General features: G+C 40.8%; 1 protein-coding gene across 5 annotated transcripts in view; it reads left to right on the top strand.

The window, feature by feature from the left end:
* Positions 1–1,364: 1,364 nt before the first annotated feature.
* The window catches only part of ubr2 (ubiquitin protein ligase E3 component n-recognin 2), a 45,211-nt gene continuing 24,851 nt past the window's right edge, over positions 1,365–21,724 (top strand). For all 5 annotated transcript variants that reach the window (XM_053501319.1, XM_053501316.1, XM_053501317.1 and 2 more), the window contains exons 1-6: positions 1,365–1,449; positions 16,106–16,365; positions 16,837–16,915; positions 17,507–17,617; positions 18,002–18,132; positions 18,261–18,399. In XM_053501319.1, coding sequence (XP_053357294.1) covers positions 1,366–1,449; positions 16,106–16,365; positions 16,837–16,915; positions 17,507–17,617; positions 18,002–18,132; positions 18,261–18,399 — 804 coding nt within the window. In that variant the 5' untranslated portion in view covers position 1,365. The remainder of the gene's footprint in view (positions 1,450–16,105; positions 16,366–16,836; positions 16,916–17,506; positions 17,618–18,001; positions 18,133–18,260; positions 18,400–21,724) is intronic.

Below are 21,724 nucleotides of genomic sequence, written 5' to 3'. Positions count from 1 at the left end.
GTCTTTGTGACCTGGGGAGACCAGGAATAACTGCCAAATTTTCCTATCAAGAAGACAACATTCCTATAAGAGAGATGCTTGTGCCATTTTTTTGCCTTACCTTGTTAAGTGTAGCTTTTTAAACTTAGCTGATGTGCTAAAACTATTGAACCTGAAACCTCACCATGCACCAATGTTTTGTGTGCAGTGTGTTTATACTGTATTTTTTTTAAATAAATGTATACTGTAAAATCCAAGATGTGTGGATCGTTTGGAGTAGAGACAAAATACTGGTTAGAGTGCAGAATGTTGTTAGAGTGCAAACAGCTCTGCAGTACATACACTCAAACAATCAGATTCTTTTGATACTATCTAATTTCTAACTAGGTATAGTAAACTGCAGCTCCAGTTTTCTGATTCCGGATCCTTACACCCATCTGTGAAATACTATGTTTGTAATTCTGGTCTATAGTATTCGCTAACCAGATCAGTTGTCTCATTAACTTGCTTAATTGTTAAGATTTGTAAATCAACATTTGGCATTTCTATTACCCAGAGGGGGTCTAATAGGCCACACTACAGTTTCACCAAAATCTTTACCATACATTGATCTCTATTGCTATCTGATCTCCTTTCCATTATGATATATGATTATGACATATTTCATGACAAATATGATTATTGCATACGTTGGATGTTTTCAATATTTTTTTTTAACTATGTAGTATACAGTGTCTAACTAAGTATGTCATATAATTCCATTATGCATAGACTCAGCCACTTTCATGCCCTTCTTTGCACAATTACTACAATTTGTTCTGTTATCACTATGCCACAAAATATAACTCCACATCAAGGTTGGACTGTATTTTACTTATTAGTCTCTATTGCGGCTGGATATCTGGATTTTCCTTAGGGATCAATACAGTATCTATCTATCTATCTATCTATCTATCTATCTATCTATCTAAAGAAACAAACAAAGAAACAAAATAAAACATTGAATTAGAAGGGCATGTACCTTTTCACTGATACAGTCTGTCCACTGATATTATTATTATCATTGTTTATTTTAGTCGGGAGTGCTATTATTACTATTATTATTATTAGTAGTAGCAGAACTGTTGATGCTATTATTGTTGTTGTTATTAGTAGAAGTAGCAGTTCTGTTTATACTATTATTATTAATAATAATATTATTAATAATAATAATAATAATAATTGCTTTATAGGACTTTGTTAGAAATTCGTCCACAGGTATCAGATTTCCAAGAGCTTTTCCCCACTCATTAGTCAGCAAAAAATAAACTTAGCTCGTTGCTCAGGAGTTTGTCTGTTCGGCTAATTTCCGGTTCCGTCGCGTTTCTCTCGCCAGTGAAGTGAAACATGGCGGCGGCTGAGACTGATCGAGAAGCACCGACTGCTCTCTGCAGTGAATTCCTCTATTTCTCTGCTAAGGATACCGCTGCGGTAGGCGACAGTTTTATAGAAAAACTCAGAAATAGATAAACTTTCGCCTGATGTATGTGGCAGCGCAGGTCTTCTTTGTTTCGTGGTGATATTTCCGATTTTTTTCTCACTCGAGTTGTTTTTCTCAGCTGCTTGGAAAGCTGTCTCCGCGTCCTGGCTAACGCTAAAGCTATGACAAGCTAGCCTGGTTGATAACTTGTGTGTGTGTTTTTATTTAATTTTTTATTTCATTCGCAGGTACTCAGCAATATTGACTTACTAACAGCTAATAAAGAGTGTTTCTTTTTTTATATTTTTTGTAAAATATATATTTAGACTTGTTTTCTGAGGTTGTTTATCTTTTTTTTTTAAAGCAGCCTTTTTGGCTTGTGTGTATTATAAACTGATTTCATGTGGAATTAGCTAGCAGGCTAAGTGCAGGGATGTTTTGTTACAGCAGAGGAAGCTGATAAACACCACACTGGCTTTGTTCTTCACTTAGCCACGCTAGCTGCAGCTCTTTAAAGCGCTAATGCTGCAATAGGGCAAAATTTTAATAAATTTTTATTTTTTTGGCTGTAACGATCAAATGATCAGTGCGGTGCTTTTAGTCTGTTAAACGTTTGGAGATAAACATTTTGCTTAGCAACGAAAATGCATGCCAACTTTGTTTTTTGAAGTTTAAGCAATACATTTTTTTTACTTGGCATTAAACTACTGCAAATGAATAGAAATATTTCCCTTTAAAATAATAAACATAATATATTTTTTAAGTAGCTTTTTTTCCTTTTCAAAACCATCCAAATTCCCAGTACGTTTTTTTCTTCCTGTCAAACAAAATGCAAACGCCTAAAGAACAGCTGTGTGCATGAAAAGTAAACTGTTAGTTATTGCCAAGTATTTTCTTTCATTTTGTAGTTAAATTCTACACACTAAAATTAAAGCACACGTCACCAATAAAAACGATGTAGTGTTGAGTACTGTACAATGGTTACTAGTAATTCGGGTTAGTGGGTCAGAAAAGTGCTGATTGATGTGTAATCCATTTGCACTTGCAGTGTAATACCTTTTCTTCTCATTGACGATTAAAACTAGGTTTAATCAGCATTACAACCTGAAGAGATTGGATTTAGTTCTTTGTTTGAGGCCAAAAAGTTTATACTTAAGATTAAAGCCTTTCCACCTTAGTTTTTCACAACTCCACATTTTTGCTGCCCTTACATGATGTCAAGTCAGTATCTTTACTTTATTTCCACAAGAGGACCTTCCTGCAAAAAATTATTGCAGGAGCTTTTTGCCCCACTTTTGTTTATTAGTTCAAATTTTGTATTGGTCAAAAGTTTTCATTTAGTTCATTTTTTTTCTTTATTTCCTGTGTTATGTTTATGGTGTTATGGTTATGTTTATGGTGTTATGGTTATGTTTTTGGTGAGGCCTTATGAGCTATGGCCTCAGCATAAAAATCTAAAACTTGTTTTATTGGCAGATAGTTGTATGGTTTAAATGTTTAGTTCTTGAAATAACAAAATATCTATCATCAGAACAAGAATTCTCTAGAAATGTGGAAATATGCTTAATAGTCTTATATTTGATGTGTTGTACTCTTGTATTTAGAAATGTTGGATAAATCTGACTAGGTTCAGGAAAGTTTCCCTTTTTTTTTTTTTTTTTTTTTTTTTTTAAGCGAACTTGCTAACTTTGACTAAAAACTGTAAAGGTGGCTATCTTTCCACGATGGCCCTTGACAGTATACAGCGCTACAAGTTTAATTTAAGTTCACTGATCATGTTTATAACCCACCTCCCATCTAATCGGGCTGCTAGTAGTTACATTTGTATCACTTTTCCCATCAACCTCACTGCTGTGAGTGGTGATGAGAGGATTGGCTGTCAGGTAATTGACTTTAAAGAATATTAGTCCATTATTGTTTGGAATATTAATTTTACATGCTTTATAATGTGTTTGTAGAATTTTAGGATTTCCCAACGCAATTGCTTAGTGGTCTATAGTAATGAGTGCATAGGCTATTTATTTACACAGTTCATGAAATATCTATCAATAGGGCTGGATGATATGGCAAAAAATAAATAAATACTATGCTAATTTCCATGTTGATCAATATTGATAATTATTATAGTTAAACATAAAACTCAGAATAAGGTTTATAATAACAAATATTTAACTTAGGGTGTGTTGATTGATTCACAATATTAACATGTGCACTAATTATCATGTAGGAAAACTTTCCACCTTTAACATATTGTCTCAGTAGCATTAGCACTGTGAATTTAATTGTGTGCTAGCGAAGGGTAACTTACTGTCAACAAAAGGCAGCTAACATTTTTGGAACAACAAAAATGTAAAAAATCTTTTTGATTGTGTATTGTTTGTTAAACATTCATGATAAAAACTAGGTCCACAAGCCTCTCAGGCTAACCAACAGGTTAGCTTCTACCAGTACTCGCTAACTAACTAGCATTAATGACTACAATAACACACACTTGATTCCAGAACAAAAAAGGATCTGCAATTCAGTGAGGTGGTACTCACAGTACAGTGGTACAGTGCGGGCCGGTGTTGTGCAAAAAGTGACCAGCTGCCAAAAACTAATTGGATTCAACAGGCGCGTGCGTCACATACTGACTAGAGTCCCATCATTTAATGCTTTCAGCATCATCTGTCTGACTGTGCATAAACACAACAGAAAGCAATGGCTTGTCAGAGTAAAAAGGAAAAAGTCAAACCTATTCCCATTAGGCAGATAGGTTTGGCTTTTCATTTTACTCTGACAACTTGGTGCTCTTTCTGTGACCCTTTGCTTGGTCTGGTCTTTTTTTTTTTTTTTTGTGATGGATGCCAGCATTAATATGCAGCTTCAGTGTGTCCCTGTCATGCATAACACCAGCAATATCTGAAACGGCAATGAAAAATAGTTTAGGTTTTTCAGGACCTGCAATAATGTATTAATGTTATATATATATATATATATATATGAGATTCATATTTATGGCTATAGCACTCACCCTGTGGCAACGGGCTACAAGCCACAGCTTGACCAGCACACGTCATAGTTACAGTTCAGTACAGATCGAGTTAATACTCACTTTACTGTTTTAACATATCCTAACCACTTGCATATATATTTATTGTTACGTTGCCTTTTTGGTCAACCGTTAGTCAACAACACACCTGCACACTGATTGGCTCTTGTTTGTTTATATCTGCAGTGTGATTGGCTGTTTTATAATCGCGTGATCCACCCTTATCAAGTAAAAATGCTCAAAACACAACATGGTTATTGACAAATTTTATCACGGTGTTGTAGCACCCAGCCCTGTCTATTAGTAAGAGTGTGTTTTAACCAAATATTTATGGGACTCCATGAGATTACCACCAGTTTTGTGACATGTGATTAGTCACTGCCGACAAGTGTTAAAGCAACTGGGCCTGTGTCAGTTTATGACCTGTGTTCTCAATGAGTCCTTAGTATTTAGAGTTTGATATGCCGACTACCTTACTGTATGGTTTTGTTTTAATGGTCCATTTTGCATTATGGATCAGTTTGATGAACCACTCAAAGACAGACTTGCAAGAACTCACCAAGAACCCTAGATCAGCAGCGACAGCCTGGACCTCTGGGGCAATTTAAGAGGGTCAGGATAGAAAAGTCCTTAGTGATTCTTAAGTCAGACTTCAGTTGTTTAAGATTGATGTCCTAAAATGACCCAGCCAAGACATGTGCGCTAACAGTGCTTCCTTGTATAGACATGGTTAGGAAAGAGAAACTTCCTGATTTATTGCCTCTTGTCATTTGAACCAATCAGAAAACAACCTCAATAATAAAACTTTCTTAAATATTTTTTTATCATTCAAAGACCTTACAATGGAGGCAAAAGTTTATTTGAGCGATTACATTTATAAATTAGGGATTTGCTATTTTTGAAAAGCAAGAGAGAAGGCTATTGAGACATTATTTGAAAAATACAAATCACATTTTCACATAATACTATAGCACTGTTACGTAAAAAATGTTTCTCTAAGGTTACTGTGGTGTGTCTCCAGGTTAGATGGTCTTAGGTTTGGAGGAAGCCTGTTACTGTATAGCTCATGAATTAAGCAGGAAATACAGTGGTGTAAAGAGATAAACAGTCTTTGTTTGTAAGCGCCCTCGAGGTGACTCACCACATTTCACAGTCACTGACATTTGCTTTTAGTAGACTAATGCTTTTATCTTCTGTTATTAATAGGGCTGGGTATCGCTTCAAAATTACCGATACCGATACCCTGAATTCGATACCGGTTCCGAACGATACTTTTTTCGATACTTTTATTTAAGAAAAATATTTTAAAAAGATTACATAATACACATAATCTCTGAGAAACTTTGGTTCCCTTTCAGTCGATTCACTCGGTACAACACATATAGTATGGGATATCACGCCCTCTCGTGTCCTGGCTGAAGCCACCTTTATTCACGCCGTAAAGGCAGGCAAACCTGTGGTGACGTAGGTGTAGCCCCGCCTACACCTATAAACCATCGTCGCCACGGTTGACCCTCAGTTCTTACGCTCTTCACCTCGCTGTGAACACCTTTTCCGTAGAGTTTTCTAGGTGCTGCTAGTAAACTCTACGTTTTACGTTGAAAGACTGCGCTTAAAATCAGCTTAACTGCTCTTGTTGGCGTTAGCGACAACAGCCTCATTTTGGTGAGTCGTCTACCCGCGGGGCGCTGACTTTTAAGTTTTCTGACAGTCAGAACATTAGCAACATCTCAGTTAGTTGGCTTCTGTTTAGCTGTGCTAACAGCGCTAGCTAAGATGAGCATGCAAGCTAATGTAGCTAAGAAGAGGTCCGCTGTTCGCCCCTGTCCTCAGGAGTGCGGCTTCTCCTTGCACGAGAAGGACCAGCACGAAGCGTGCCCCGTCTGTCTGGGGATTCTCCATGCTAGGAGAGCTCTAGCTGAGCCAGAGTCATGTGAGCTTTGTCGCCAGCTCCGGCGTTCAACGCTGGAAAGACGGGTCACGTTCGTGGAAAGGACCCTGGGGAGAAATACAGTCGCTCAGCAGGACCCCCTCCTTTCCGAATCAGCAGTCCCAGCTTCGCCTGTGTCTGCTGACGAGGAATTTCCGTCAGAAGTCCCCGCACCTAGCTGGGCGGACCAGATGGAGTATCTCGAGGGTTCGGAGGACCGTGGGCTCTCCTACAGCGCTGGCCAGCAGCCAGGCACCGAGCAGCATGCTTTCGAGGACGATGACGTGCTCGACATCGGCCTAGAGATACATGGCTTGTCGGAGGACGAGCATGAAATTGTGCCGCCTGCTCAGAGCTCCGCTGCTACTGCGTTAACCGCTCGGGACGACACTTCATTTTTTGCTCTCTACCGCCGAGCGGCTGAGAAGCTGGAGGTGGAGTGGCCCTCCCCGCAGCCGGCTCAAAAACCGTCAAGGTTCGCGGGATTTTTTTCTTCCTCCTGAACCGACAACAGTTAAGAACTGCTTGCCCATGTTTCCCGACTTTGTCGGCGAATTAACGTCGTCATGGAGCAAGCCGCTGTCGACCCGTGTATCAGTGCCCGGTTACGGACAATATTTGGAATTAGACGGAGCTGAGAAGGCAGGACTAGTTAGCCCACCGCCAATGGAGCCATCTTTGGCTGCTTATTTGGCACCCTCGCACAATCATGGAGTGTCTGGACCTACTCTCCTTCCGTCTAAACATTGTAGATTCTCCTCTGCCCAGCTGGAGAAGATTTATCGCGCTCAAGCGGGCACTGCTCGTGCGCTCAATTCCGCTACGCTGCTTCAAACATATCAGGCAATGTGTTTGGCAGAGCTCGGCTCACTGGTGCCTCAGGAGAGCCCGTTCTGTGCGCTGCTTAACGAGGTCAGGACAGCGACAGACTACATTTTGCGCATGTCTCGTTGTGCGGCTCTTTCCCTCGGAAGAGGGATGGCGAGCGCAGTAGTAGCACAGAGGCATTTATGGCTCACGCTCTCTGACATTCCTGATAGAGACAGGGCTGTCTACTTGGACGAACCGCTGTCTGCTGAGGGTTTGTTCGGCCAGTCACTCGATGCCATTCAGGCAAAGTTTGACTTCAGAAGGAAACAGGCCGAAGCGTTGCGAGACATTATTCCGCGACGAGAGGTGAAGCCCAAACAGGCTCGAAGTATGACCACTCCGCGACCACCTCATAAGAGACCACCGCCGGCAGCTAGCTCGAGCTCTCGACCGGTGAAACAACAGCCTCCCAGGCAAAACCCACGGCAGTCGGCCTGGGGTATGGGCCCCCCACCAGGCGTCCGAAAGGATTCAGCGACTAGGAGGAAGAATCCTCACTCCTCCTAGCTCAGATTTTAAAGAGAGAGGAGCTCTGGCAGCAGGGAGACACTGCTTCTCCTCTCTCAATGCCGCCCAAGAGGCCGCTACGTTATGTTCAGGAAATCAGTCCCAAACGGCGCTGCACTTCCCTAACACAGTCTCCCAAGCACAATCCCCCCCCCTCACACACAAGTGTTTATGTTCGAGTTATGAACCCCAGTTGGGGCGTGTTAAAAAGTTCTCAGGGACTTACAGCAAGTACCCTCGATGTTTGCAGTGTGATTGCCCCAAAAATGGTGCATTTTGTAAATCATGTGAATGTTACATTATTGAAACCAATAAAGAATTTTCCTGTTTACAATGTTGCAAAACAAAAAAGCCCAGTGCCATCGATGAGGCTGCACTCTGGCGAAACGCCAGGGGGCAGCAGACCCCTTTCAGAAACCAATGCGGGCCGGTTGGCGTCCCACGTTCTCGAGTGGCGCGCATGCGCAGTCTCGACATGGGTGCAAAACACAGTCGCTATGGGATACCGACTGCAGTTTCGCGTAAAGCCACCGCGCTTCTCTTCCATAATCAACACCGAGGTGTCGGACGACGCCGCAGCGGTGCTTCGGGAAGAGATAAATTCTCTTCTGAGCAAAAGGGCGATTCAAGTGGTGCCTCCTTCGGAAGCGAACTCAGGTTGGTACAGCCGGTATTTTGTCGTTCCGAAGAGGGGGGGAGGACTGCGTCCTATTTTGGATCTGAGAATATTGAACACGTTTCTAAGAACGTACAAGTTCAAAATGCTTACTCTGAGGCAACTGCTAAATGCAATAGGCCCGGGAGATTGGTTCACTACGATCGATCTCACAGATGCTTATTTTCATATAGCGATCTTTCCGCGCCACAGAAAGTTTCTGAGGTTTGCATTCGAGGGCGTGGCCTACGAGTACCTAGTGCTGCCGTTCGGCCTGTCACTAGCTCCCCGAACGTTCACGAAGTGCGCCGAGGCGGCGCTGTCTCCTCTTCGGGAGAAAGGCATTCGCATATTAGCCTATTTAGACGACTGGGCACTGATAGCGAGCTCAAGCGAGCGGGCAGAGAAACAGACAGCACTAGTTCTGTCTCACATTCAGACTTTAGGGTTCTCAGTAAATATGCAGAAAAGCTCACTGATTCCGAGTCAACAGTGTTCATTCCTGGGTCTGGAGATATGCTCCGTTACCAGCCGAGCACGTCTCTCAGAGCACAGAATAGCCGCGTTTCAGCGCTGCCTTGCTCTGTTTCAGTTGCAACACAAACTTCGTTTCCGAGTGTTTTTACAACTAATGGGAATGATGGCGTCTATGATCACTGTGGTGCCTCTCGGGCTGTTGAACATGCGTGCGTTTCAGCGCTGGGTGCGCTCTCACCGCCTATGTGCGGCGCGCCACCTCAACAGGAGGCTGACGGTGACACCGTCATGCATGTCAGCCCTTCTGCCCTGGAGGGAACCCAGGCTATTACGTCAGGGCTCTCCGATAGGCAGGGTATCGTTTCGCAAAGTGGTGTCAACAGATGCCTCCCTCAGCGGCTGGGGCGCTCTGTGCGACGGCTCCGCGATCAGGGGGGCGTGGTCACAGAAACAACGCAGGCTTCACATCAACTATTTGGAGCTGTTAGCAGTGTTCTTAGCCCTGAGTCATTTTCGTCTGGCTTTAACAGGCCATCATGTTCTAATCAGGACAGACAATACAACAGTGGTGTCGTATATAAACAGACAAGGGGGGACTCGTTCACTTCCCCTGCTGAAACTCTCTCATTCTCTATTGCTATGGTCCAGTGTTCATCTTCTGTCACTCAGGGCCACTCACATTCCAGGGCACCTGAATTTGGGGGCGGACCTTCTATCCAGAGGGGGCCCGCTTGTGAGGGAATGGAGATTACACCCATGGGTGGTAGCTCAGATCTGGGAGCGCTTCGGCAGGGCAGCAGTGGATCTTTTTGCATCCAAAGAAAATGCTCACTGCCCACTATTCTTCTCCATAACGGATCGCAATGCCCCACTGGGGATCGATGCGCTGGCACACTCATGGCCCCCAGCTCTATTGTATGCTTTCCCTCCGGTAGAACTGATTCTGCCTGTCACAGAGAGGGTACGTCAGCAGGGCCTGTCACTAATCCTGGTGGCACCTCATTGGCCGGCGAAGTTGTGGTACGCAGAGATAGTCAGCCTGCTAGCAGCAGAACCATGGAAACTTCCTCTCCTCAGGGACCTTCTGTCTCAGGCAGGGGGAGAGGTAGTGCACCCGCGTCCCGAGCTGTGGAACTTGCACGCTTACCTGTTGAAAGGTCCAATTTGTTAGCAAAAGGGCTTCCCCCGAATGTGATTGAGACAATCCAAAGTGCTCAGGCCTCGTCTACTAGAGGTTTATATGCTTACAAGTGGCGAGCATTTGAGCAATGGTGTCAAGAACATAATGTTCTTCCATTTCAGTGCTCCATGGTGGAGATTTTGTCTTTTCTACAAGAACTATTAGAGAAAGGCCTTTCCTTCTCTACTATTAAAGTGTACTTGGCGGCTATATCAGCCTGTCATGTTGGTTTTGACGGAGTGTCACCAGGGGCTCATCCGCTGGCAGTACGGTTTTTAAAGGGAGTGCGACGTCTGCGACCCACTACGAGGTCCAGTGTTCCGTCCTGGGATTTATTGTTAGTGCTTGAGGCCCTCTGTGGTCCTCCTTTTGAGCCAGTTGAGTCTATAGATATGAAAATTCTTTCATATAAGACGGCACTTCTTCTTGCTTTAGCATCTGCTAAACGAGTGGGCGATCTCCACGCTTTATCCGTGCATCCATCCTGTACGCAGTTTGCTGCTAATGGGTTAAAGGTTACTCTACGGCCGAACGCGGCCTATGTACCGAAGGTCGTCTCCACTGATTATAGCTCTATGGTCTTTGACCTTTATAGCTTTTTTCCTCCTCCTTTTGCTTCTGATGAGCAGAGAAAATTGCATAATTTGTGCCCCGTACGTGCACTACGAGTGTACATGGACCGTACAGTAGATATGCGCTTATGTGATCAACTGTTTATCTGCTTTGCCAGTCCAGTAAAGGGTAAAGCGCTGTCTAAACAGCGGCTTTCCCATTGGATTGTGGAGGCTATTACACTAGCTTATAGTAGCAAGAGTGTCCCATTGCCTCTGGGTGTGAAAGCACATTCAACGAGAGCTATGGCAACATCATGGGCTCTGTTCAAAGGAATGTCTGCGGGCGAGATTTGCGCGGCAGCCAGTTGGTCCTCACCACACACTTTTGTCCGGTTCTACCGACTTGATATAACGGCCCCCTCGGTGGCTCATTGTGTCCTCTCTGCGGGGTCCATAATGCAGTAGAGTAGCTGTCAGGGTTCTTGTGACTAACTTTGATAGATACTCGGCGGGGCGTGAATATATGTCCCATACTATGTGTTGTACCGAGTGAATCGACTGAAAGGGAACGAATGGTTATGACTATAACCTCTGTTCCCTGAAGGAGAGGAACGAGGTACAACACATTGCTGCCCCGCCTCATAGTTACGCTCGGCGAAGAGCGGCTATCGAACTGAGGGTCAACCGTGGCGACGATGGTTTATAGGTGTAGGCGGGGCTACACCTACGTCACCACAGGTTTGCCTGCCTTTACGGCGTGAATAAAGGTGGCTTCAGCCAGGACACGAGAGGGCGTGATATCCCATACTATATGTGTTGTACCTCGTTCCTCTCCTTCAGGGAACAGAGGTTATAGTCATAACCATTCGTTTTATTTTTCAGGATGTTTGTGACACTTTTCACAGCAGGCTTATCTCTAAGACCAGTAAACAAAGGCACAAAATGAACAAAGTGTAATTAACATAATAGATCAGTGTAAACAGTTTTAATAAAGTTCAATCAGTTTTAAGTATTTGTGAGGCTCACTGTCGCTTAAAGGTTTAGTTCACCCAAAAATGAAAATTATTTTATTAATTATCTATAAATGAAGATATTTTGGACTTAATCCAAGAGCATTCTGATCCTCCCATAGATAAATCATTGAATAAAGTTATTTTTGTTTTTTGTACACAGAAGTATTCTCACAGCTTCTTATAATTTTGATTGAACCACTGATATCACATGGACTTATTTTGATGTTTTTGGTTCCTTTCTGGGCATTGAAAAATGCATATCCAGTAAATCTATGAGAGGATCAGAAAGCTCTTGAATTAAATCCAAATTATTTTAAGGACATTTAAATAAGATAAGTTTTATGTGAGGTAAACTTTCATCATTTACTGTTAACCTTAAAGCATTTTAGCATCAACATAGCTACGTATTTAAAGCCATCAAACAGTACATAACGTCGCATAAGGTAAAAATGATTTATTAAAGTGACCCCGCACAAACTTAAACTTAACTTTAACGGTACACAAGCATGAAGCGCTAAAAGTTAGCCGATTGTGTATGTCGGTTTACCTGTCGGAGCCCCAGTCATCGCGCCGTTATCCTCATCAGTCACGGAGGACGACGCTTGTGGTGGGCATGTTGTTGGAGGCCCCGAGTCAGGAAAATACTGAGAGGATGATGATGACTGCACCGGCGTGATCTTCTTGCACTTAAACACGGAGCAAATTTCTGCTCGCAAATTAATTTTGGTACTGTCAGGTGTTTCATCATATTTGACGTGTTGCCAGTCTTGGACGCGATAACCTTTTTACAAATATTGCATCGCACGCTGTTGCCGTCAATCTTGGCATAATGTAGCCATACTTTTGATCGCTTAAACATCGTTTGCGTAAAATTTTTTGCTACGGTTTAAAGTGTAGTGTGCATTACAGCCTCACATTTGACAAGTTCTGGGCGAGTGGGCGTAACCGCTGTAAACTATTGATTTTCAAGGCAGTCTCGCAGCAGCCAATCACCAGCATTTGATCCGGGCACATTAAGGATGCCGCACTTTTTGTAGCTCACTGACGATGACAAGATTATACTTTTGGGTATCGAAATTTGGCACCGAACGAAAAAGATTTTTCCGATACTCGATAGTATCGAGACGATTCGGTCGGTGCTTCAAAAGTATCGAACTCGATACCCAGCCCTAGTTATTAATTTGTTTAGCTCTAAAATACACCTTGAACGTAATTACCAACGAAAATCCATAGTAGCCTAACTGGGGCTGGGCAATATGGCTAAAAACTGTATCACGATATCAGTGTTTCATATCGGTCGATATTGATAATTATTGATATTTTTATGACCCATTTAAAATAAGGACCAGGAGAAAAATATAATACATTTAAACATTTTATTTTAAACTTAACCTTCCTCTGATCATAGTCCCTTCAGTTATTAAGACAGAAATGTCAATAACCATGGAAAACTCAAATAATTCAAATGTAAACATAACACTTAACAATTATCTCTTAACACTTACGGTGCAAAATGAAAGAAAATGTAATAAATGCTTAATAAAGTGTAATAAAATAAGTGCATTTGCTGCTTTTAAAGAGGATCCAGCAGACCAGCATATGAGACGACATGGCGCAACCAAACGTGATACACTAACGTCAATCATGTAACAGTATCACTCTCTATATTGCTAGGTTACCAGAGAGCGAGTGCCTTTGTTAATGCAACTGTCACGGGCAACCGGAAGCGGACCAGAAGACTAGCAGTTAGCCCTTGTAGCGTGGACGATAAATCCAAACGCGGAAATAGCGCGAACAGGCAGGATAACCACGCGAGTCACCACGCGAGAGCAAGAGTTTACACAATTATACCCGCTGTTGCGGGAGAGCGGTTGATTTTACGGCAGCTGTTTACGGGAGTGTAGTCCAGTGCGGGCAATGCTTTGTGGGTAATGCAGTCCAATGTGCGTGAACGCGGAAATGTGAGATGAGCTGGAATATAGAGCCTGAACCTGTTTTCTTTTAGTAGTTTTTGGTTTGATTTAAGTACGGATTCCAACCGGAAGTTTGTAATATCGCCTGACAACGCAATAAATAAAAGAATGGAAATGCATCGACTCGTTTGTCTTTTCCATCAGCGCCATCTTGTCTCCTTTTATACTTCCTGAATCGCGACCACCCTACGACTTCAGGGTCCTAGTGCCGGTCGTGAAGCGAGTGCGCATGACAGCAACCAAATTAGCTTCGCGACCTCTGTTTTCTTCCGACAAAGAATAAAAATTATCGAACGTTTTATCGAACACATTTTTTTATTGATATCGATCACGTGTCTATCGTGATACATATCGTTATCGTTTTATCGCCCAGCCCTAAGCATAACATTGGGTAGCAGTACATCTGCTGTTCACATTGGTTTTCTTTTTAGAATATAGCATATTATAAAAAATGAACAGTCATTATTCACAATACCAAGAATAACTTAAAGTTCACTAAGATTAATAAAGTGCATTACAGATGCAAAAACTAAAAAATAGGTATTTCAAATGACTGAGTATCAAAAAACTAAGGCACACATTAAAATAAATTTTAATATAATTTTATCGCTCTCTTCCATTTCGCAGCCCACAACAGAACGCTTCCTCAAATCAATACACAGCTAACTGTTTGCGCCCCTTCCGCTTTATGGTTGACGTAAGCGTTCTTCGTCGTCTGTATTTACTGGCGGCTTGCATCCAGAAGCGCGCTGTGTCACCCCAAACAAATAATTGTGCAAAAACCTAACAAAAGCTTATAAAATTAATTAAAATAAGCTTCAAGGCAGAAGATTTTGCCTTGATCATTTTTTACAAAATTGGGGAAAAAACTTCCTGTCTGATGATTCCCATCCCTAAGGTGCCACCTTATTTTCAAGTAATAGTCATAATGAGCTCTACTTCTCTACCACACAGAACTAGAGATAGTCACATATAGAGCATAACTTTTGAGGAATTTGGAAACCAATGTATGCTGCAAGACTGTTACTTAATAGTCTAATCAGTACGATTAATCAATAGGAAGGATTATGGCCCACAGACACTTTTTATTTGGCTTGTGTTAATTTGAAAAGAATAAAGTGACCAGTAACATACAAGCTCAATATTTTTACACTGTCCAGAATTCACAGCAGATCCAGAGTCCTCCACGGTGTAGTTAACGTGTGGACTCTGATTCTATTACAGCTGACTTGAACATAGTCTGAAATGCAGATTAAAATCAATTTCCTCGTGCTGCGCTTGATTTGAGTCCTGCTTGTATTTTGAAATATTCAGAATATTATTTTGTATTGTGCCGGCAGTAAGAAGGAAATACTATTATGTGATGTAATAATATGGAAAAGCTTTTTTGTCATTTAATTAAAAAAAATAAACTCATTCTAGATTCATTACATGTCAAGTAAATAAAAAACTTTACAAAAGATTATGGCTTACAATTTATAAAAAAAAACAGCAACGCAAAATATTAAAATATTTATTTTGAAGTTTAAGTAAATGCAGCGTGCTGCAGTAATTCCTAATCCATTTAACTGATTAAATGCATAAATGACCAGTTTGCTCATTTATTTATTTATTTTTTTTTGATTGATCAGGAAATATTCTAATATTTTGAGATACTGTGTTTTTGATTTTTATAAATTGCAAAGTTGACTTTCATCTGAAAAGTGGTCTTTGGCCTACTGAGCAGCAGTTAATTTGTTTATACCCTTAGCCCAGGTAGGATGCCTCTAACATTGTTTCTAGGATAGCTCAGTGGTTAAGGCACTGGACTATCGCTCGGACGGTCCCAGCTTCTAATCCCACGACGGCTCTTAAGCAACGGCCCTTAACCCTTAACTGCTTAGATGTATAATGAGATAAAAATGTAAATCGCTTTGGGTAAGGGCGTCTGCCAAATGGTAAATGTCTCTGGTTCAAGAGTGGTGGATGCGTCTGTTCATGGTGGCTCGTTAAGTACTAATTCCAGTTGCAGTCCACTCCTAGTGAATCTCCCCCAAATTCTTGAATGGGCTTTGTTTAACAATTCTCCCAAGGCTGCAGTTATCCCTGTTGCTTGTGCACCATTTTCTATCACATTTTTTCCTTCTATTCAACTTTCCGTTAATGTGCTTAGAGACAGCACTCTGTGAGCAGCCAGCCTACTGAACCAGACTCTGGGAACATTTAAAAGCTCAGGAAAACTTTGCAGGTGGTTTGAGTTGATTAGCTGATTAGAGTGTGACACCATGAGTCTGTAATATTTAACTTTTTCATAATCACAATTAAAAGAAATAGACACTTGGAATATATCAGTCTGTGTGTAATAAACTATATAATTAGTTTCACTTTTTGAATTAAATTACTGAAATAAACAACTTTTTTGATGATATCAGTGAAGCAATGCGGGGGGAAAAAATTCCACCGTAAAATAAACTTTAGCTTTGCTGTTCCTGCTGCAGAAATGGCTTCAGGCAACAGACCTGCCCAAAGACGTCTACCAGCACCTGGCTTGCTATGTGCCCAAAATCTACTGCCTTGGGCCCAACCTAAACCCTCAGAGTGAGGACCTCCTGGCCCAGTTGCTGCTGCAGGCACCAATGGAGTGGTACCTGTGTGGAGAAGAGCCTTCAACTGGGCTGGCCAAGCTCGAGCAGAATAACCAGCCTTCCCAGCTTTGTGGTCATGTCTTTAAGGTCGGAGAGCCCACATATTCTTGCAGGTAGGAGACCACTTCAGTTTTCAAGCTTCTTTACTAGCTGCACACATGCCAACTCTAGTACAGAATGCTTATTAAGGTTAGACTGTTGGTACATTGTGATTCTGATCGAATTTCTGTAAGCCTACTGGAAGGCTGGAGTGTGTGGAACTGCTATTCTCTTTGGTCTGAAACCTTGAGAACACGCACAACTTGCTATAGTTCAGCATACATTACCTGTTCCCAAATAATACTAAAACATTAAAATGCAGAAGTCTGTCATTTGTAAAAATGCCAATAATGTTTATATACTACAATGTTTTAACATCCTAAATCCTTTTCTTGCTTTGTGGTAATGCTGGGCTGTAAATTGTTCAGATCTAAACTGTTTGGTGAAGTAAACTGAACGGTATCTGATATTTAAAATGAAAATTAACGATCTAATGCAATTTTTCATGCATCAAAAATAAATATGTATTGATTTCCTCTTTTTAGGGAGTGTGCAGCAGACCCAACATGTGTGCTGTGCATGCAGTGCTTTTTAGGCAGTGTGCATAAGGAGCATCGTTACAGAGTAAGCACAAACGCATCTAAGCACTCATGCTGTATCCTGGTTTTCCACAGAGTCTCCAGTAAATGCACCTTAGTTACACCTGTGTACAGTGTACAAGTTCTCAGCTATAACTTACCGTTTAGATGGGACGATCAGGTTCATCATTTATATCAGTGTGCTGGCTACACTGGTGAAATATTAGCGTTACATTTGCCTTTGGCCTCGCAGATATGTTATGAGAACATGAGATTGAGACAGTAAAAATGGAAGGAATTCTAGGTGGAACGGCAAGGTATAACTTAACGCTTTAGAGTTACACATGCTACACACGCTGGAGAAACCAGCACTGAAGCAATTCTTTTCAATTTAAAAGACAGTACAAGGTTTAAATGATTTACATGAAGATAAGGCCTGAAGGTGTTTTTACAGTAATCATAGTAACACCTGCAAAGACCTTACCAAAGCCTGCATGAAAATGACTGTGACCCTGGCATAGATGGCAACCAAGTGTGTCTGATTCCTTGAGAGTCTTGATTCAGCCAGACTTGTCCTTGACACATGACATTCTCTCTTTCTCTCTCTCTCTCTCTCTCTCTCTCTTTCTCTCTCTAGATGACAACCTCTGGAGGAGGGGGGTTCTGTGACTGTGGAGACACAGAAGCATGGAAGAAGGGTTCTTACTGTCAGAAACATGAGCCCAACATCAGTGACTCCTCCCAGGAGGTCAGACTGACAGATTTTCTTTTAGCTTATCTCTGCAGCATGTGTAAGGGCACAGTTACAGGGATCTCCTTTAATAAGCTTTGCTTTAAATGTCAAGTTACATAAATAACCTGATGACATAGATTAGTTTGAGTTTAGTGCTTTAGCTTAGTTCTTTAAAACTATTGAAGACCAATAACTTGGCTAACATTCACTATGTAACTTTAATGCTTTCTTGAAACTATTACCTGAGCATTCTTTTTTTTTTTTTCTTATATGATTCAATGTTAAACTGAGTATCAAATCATACACATTTGTCTTTGTATTAGGTTGTGAATTTATTAATAAAATTTTTTTTGACGATACTGAAACTATTTCCTCTTCCCCAAAATGTCATTGTTCCAGGATCCGCTTGCCAGTCTCTCTGCAGACATGATTGCCCGCACATATAATATCTTTTCTATCATCCTGAAATATGCTGTGGACATGCTTACATGGGACAAGGAAAATGAGCTCCCCCAAGGCCTTGCACCACCGTATGTACCCAAAGATACTGGTTCATTGTTTACTTCTTGTCCTTATATCGATCAATCCTGACATTGTCACAAAAAAAATATTCAGGTAACTTGGATGTTATCGTGATATTTTTTATTTTCCTTCACAGGGAGCGTGGTGACGCCTATTACTGCATGCTGTTTAATGATGAGGTGCATACTTACGAGCAGGTCATATACACACTACAGAAAGCTGTGAACTGCACACAGAAGGAGGCAGTCAGTTTTGCTACTACAGTGGACAGAGATGTAAGCTTCCTTTTATTTATGATTTTATTTAGCAGTCTCATCAGCTCAGTTCTGTACACACTAGGGGCGAACTTCCCGCGCCAGGAACCTCGCAGTGATTTTATATCAATTGCAGAATTTCTCTCTGTGCAAAGTGGGAAGTGTTCTTTTGCCAAGATCAATTTTATCATTTATCAATGACGGGAACACCTCTGACGAATCACCATGCAGCTTGTTATAATGTCACTCAATAGTTTAAAACAATTGTAGTCACATACTGCATACAAATAGGCATGATGTACCTGTAAACTAAACCTTTTTATTCATTTAGCAAAGTACTTTTTGGATAATATTTTTTCCCAGACAAATGGCCAGGTGCTGTTTCTGAGTGATTGGCCCCCTGAATTCTTGCTCTTCTCCTTATTTAATTGTGAGGTCATTAACATCAACACTCCTGAAACTGCCCCAAAGACATCCTGAAGCAGGTCATAAAGCGACCATAGTACAGTTTGACTCCTGCACCAAATGGTGACATTTTACATGTTCATTTCTTTTTCTCCGTAAAGGGTACACCCAAATTATAACTTGATTCAAGTAGAATCAGCACTAGGCCATCTTTGATTGATGTGAAATCGCAACTTTTTAGAACCTGTAGTCGCATGTTCTCGTCACGTTTGATGTGAATATTTGTGGTAATTTAGGGGTTTCATTCACCACCAAAATATTAGCTTATTAATACTGTTTATTCATGTCATTTCTGGTGTGTAAAGACCTTAAGACTGTATGATGAACTTTTATTATTATAATGTTTTTTTTAATATCATCATGTTAGGGTGCATGCACCCAGTGTGTTTCCCGAAGTTTAAAAGTAATTCACCCATTTTGACAGCATTTCTGTTCTACCAGGAGAATCTCATTTGTGGGTGTAAATCAGTGTTTGTTAAATGTGCTGCATATGTAAGGCAACACTGGAAAGAGTAGCATGTGCTACCATGCCTCACCCAATGTATTCATTTCATTCAATTAGTCTCATTTGTCTATTGTTATGGGATTTATTAATATTCTAATAATAATACTGAACATTTGTTTGTTAAACTTGTTTGACTTCTTGCCAATCACGTGACTGTAGATGCTCTCATATGATACAGTGCAGGAATCCAGATTGTCCATAAAAACCATAAAAATTAGGTAGTGCTGATTAATCCAATACTTTTTGTAGGGCAACCAAAGCTCAGATTTTGGGTTGTTTTACCTTGTAGATTATTACCTGCCTGGTGAATTAAATGTACAAAAGAACAGTGTTCAGCATTTTTGTGTCTCTACGCTCCTCAGTTTTTTCTAAGTAAGTTCATTTTTTTGGCTAACTTATTGAGCGATAAAAGGTTACTGTAACAGCTTGTTAAATTTTGTCACAGCATGAGCGTCTGAACATAGCTGTTAGTGCTGCCATAGTTGATGGATCAAAGGTTAGAACTTTTACAGGTAACATGTGTCACACAGCTTTTATGATTTATTTATTTATTTTTAGACTCAAGTGTCATCAAGAGAGGTGCATCCTGCATTGAAAACATTGTTTTTAAGAATCTTGGTCTTAGACTTACCCCTCAGCTCCTTATACTAAGTCAGTGGTTCTCAAAGTGTGGGGCGCGCCCCGTTAGTGGGGAATACAGACATGACAGGTGGGGCGCAATGAACGGGAGGGAATTAGTGGAAAATAATAGGAAAGTACCTATTCTAATTCATGCTTTTCTTTATTGATAATAAAGATCGGACACTCAAAACTAAACAATCACACGCAAAGAAATTGATCATTAATACAAGTAAATAAAAATAAAATCAGGGAAAAAGTGGAACCATAGTACAACAATAACGGTTTAACGTCGGCATGTTAATTGCAGAGGAACAATGTATAAGGAAACATTCGGTATTATATATGTAATTTCATTTATTCCAATGTGTATGCTGATGTTTCTGTATTTTTGTTAAACATTAATATTTTATCAGGCAGTACTAGTCTGGCGTTTCTAGTGTGGTAACAAAGTTGCTTTTTGATCCTTCAGGCGCTGAACAGAAGGGAAGATCAATATCGTTCTACGCTTTTGTTCGTGTGCGGCATTTTGCGATGATCCCTAAATCATTCGTTGCGCCGTAGAGAATAATGGTGTTTATGCTTTTAAACATGTATAATTTAAGGCGGATGTAGCTTAAAGACAATGTGGAGAGGAAATATATGTGGGTATCTTATTTGCGGGTTTATTTACGCAGCTATTGAATTCGGAGTTGCGAATATAAAACTAACCTTACCGTCGTCACAAACAGGTGTTATGCGCTAAAATGCCCCCCTGCCACGGATTGCCCCTCTACATAATCTCTATCAAATATTATATTAGGATATGCATATGTATGCATAATGTATATAGTGAGCATAATAACGTTAATAAATACATTTGTTGCATGGACCACAAAAAAGCAGGTGATTCAGCATCATTAGCCTAATCGACCAAAAACCCAGCCGAAAGGAAAACATGATGAAGCCTATGTTGCGCTTGGATTCATGGTGGCGATGGTGGGGCAGAAGAGAGACCCGTGTGTGTTTTGTGGCTTAAACCGCTGGCAGCGGACAGCATGAGACCCAACAAAGTAGGAAGACACTTATAACAATTGCACGTGTATTTTATCTGTTTTGAACTTGGTGTTATTTGATCTTATCGGTTTAGAAATTGATATTTCAATAAATAGTACACTTGGCCGTTTTCGTTATCATTTTGTTGACAAGTGGGGCTTGAAAATTCGCCCACCCTCTTAAGTGGGGAATGACAGAAAATGTTTGAGAACCACTGGACTAAGTGCATGTCATTGATTGAGTAGCTTAATCAGATGCTTGTTCTTTGTTTTTGTTTCTTTGTTTCTGTTGCTCCAATCACCAAGAATGATGCATCTGCGTGAAAAAGATGTGCATTGAGTATAATATTGATATGGATGTGGTTTATTTATTTCAAAATAAGGTAATTTATTTGACCATTTCAAAATTAACATATGGCCATCCGCAGAATGATTGCATTTAAAATTGAATTCATCCCTATATACGAAATCAAGTCGTCTTGGACAACGTGTGTTAATCGGGGATCCTGGTACAGTTTCTATAGTTATTGATTACAGCAAATGAGGACATATGGCTGTTTTATGAGCACAAATGCTGCAGGGATTGATGTTACTGAATATATTTTTATTTATTAATTTTTTTTTAAACGGATTGCAATTTAAAAAGAAATTTTTGTGCCGTCCTGTCCATTCATCATGTTGTAGTTCAAAGTTCAGTCATGTGTAGATGCGCATATAAAAGTTT

Source organism: Clarias gariepinus, chromosome 8 (assembly GCF_024256425.1).
Source record: "Clarias gariepinus isolate MV-2021 ecotype Netherlands chromosome 8, CGAR_prim_01v2, whole genome shotgun sequence".
Classification (NCBI taxonomy): Eukaryota; Metazoa; Chordata; class Actinopteri; order Siluriformes; family Clariidae; genus Clarias; species Clarias gariepinus.
Note: the sequence above shows the minus strand (reverse complement) of the source record. Positions and strands in the feature narration are given on the sequence as shown.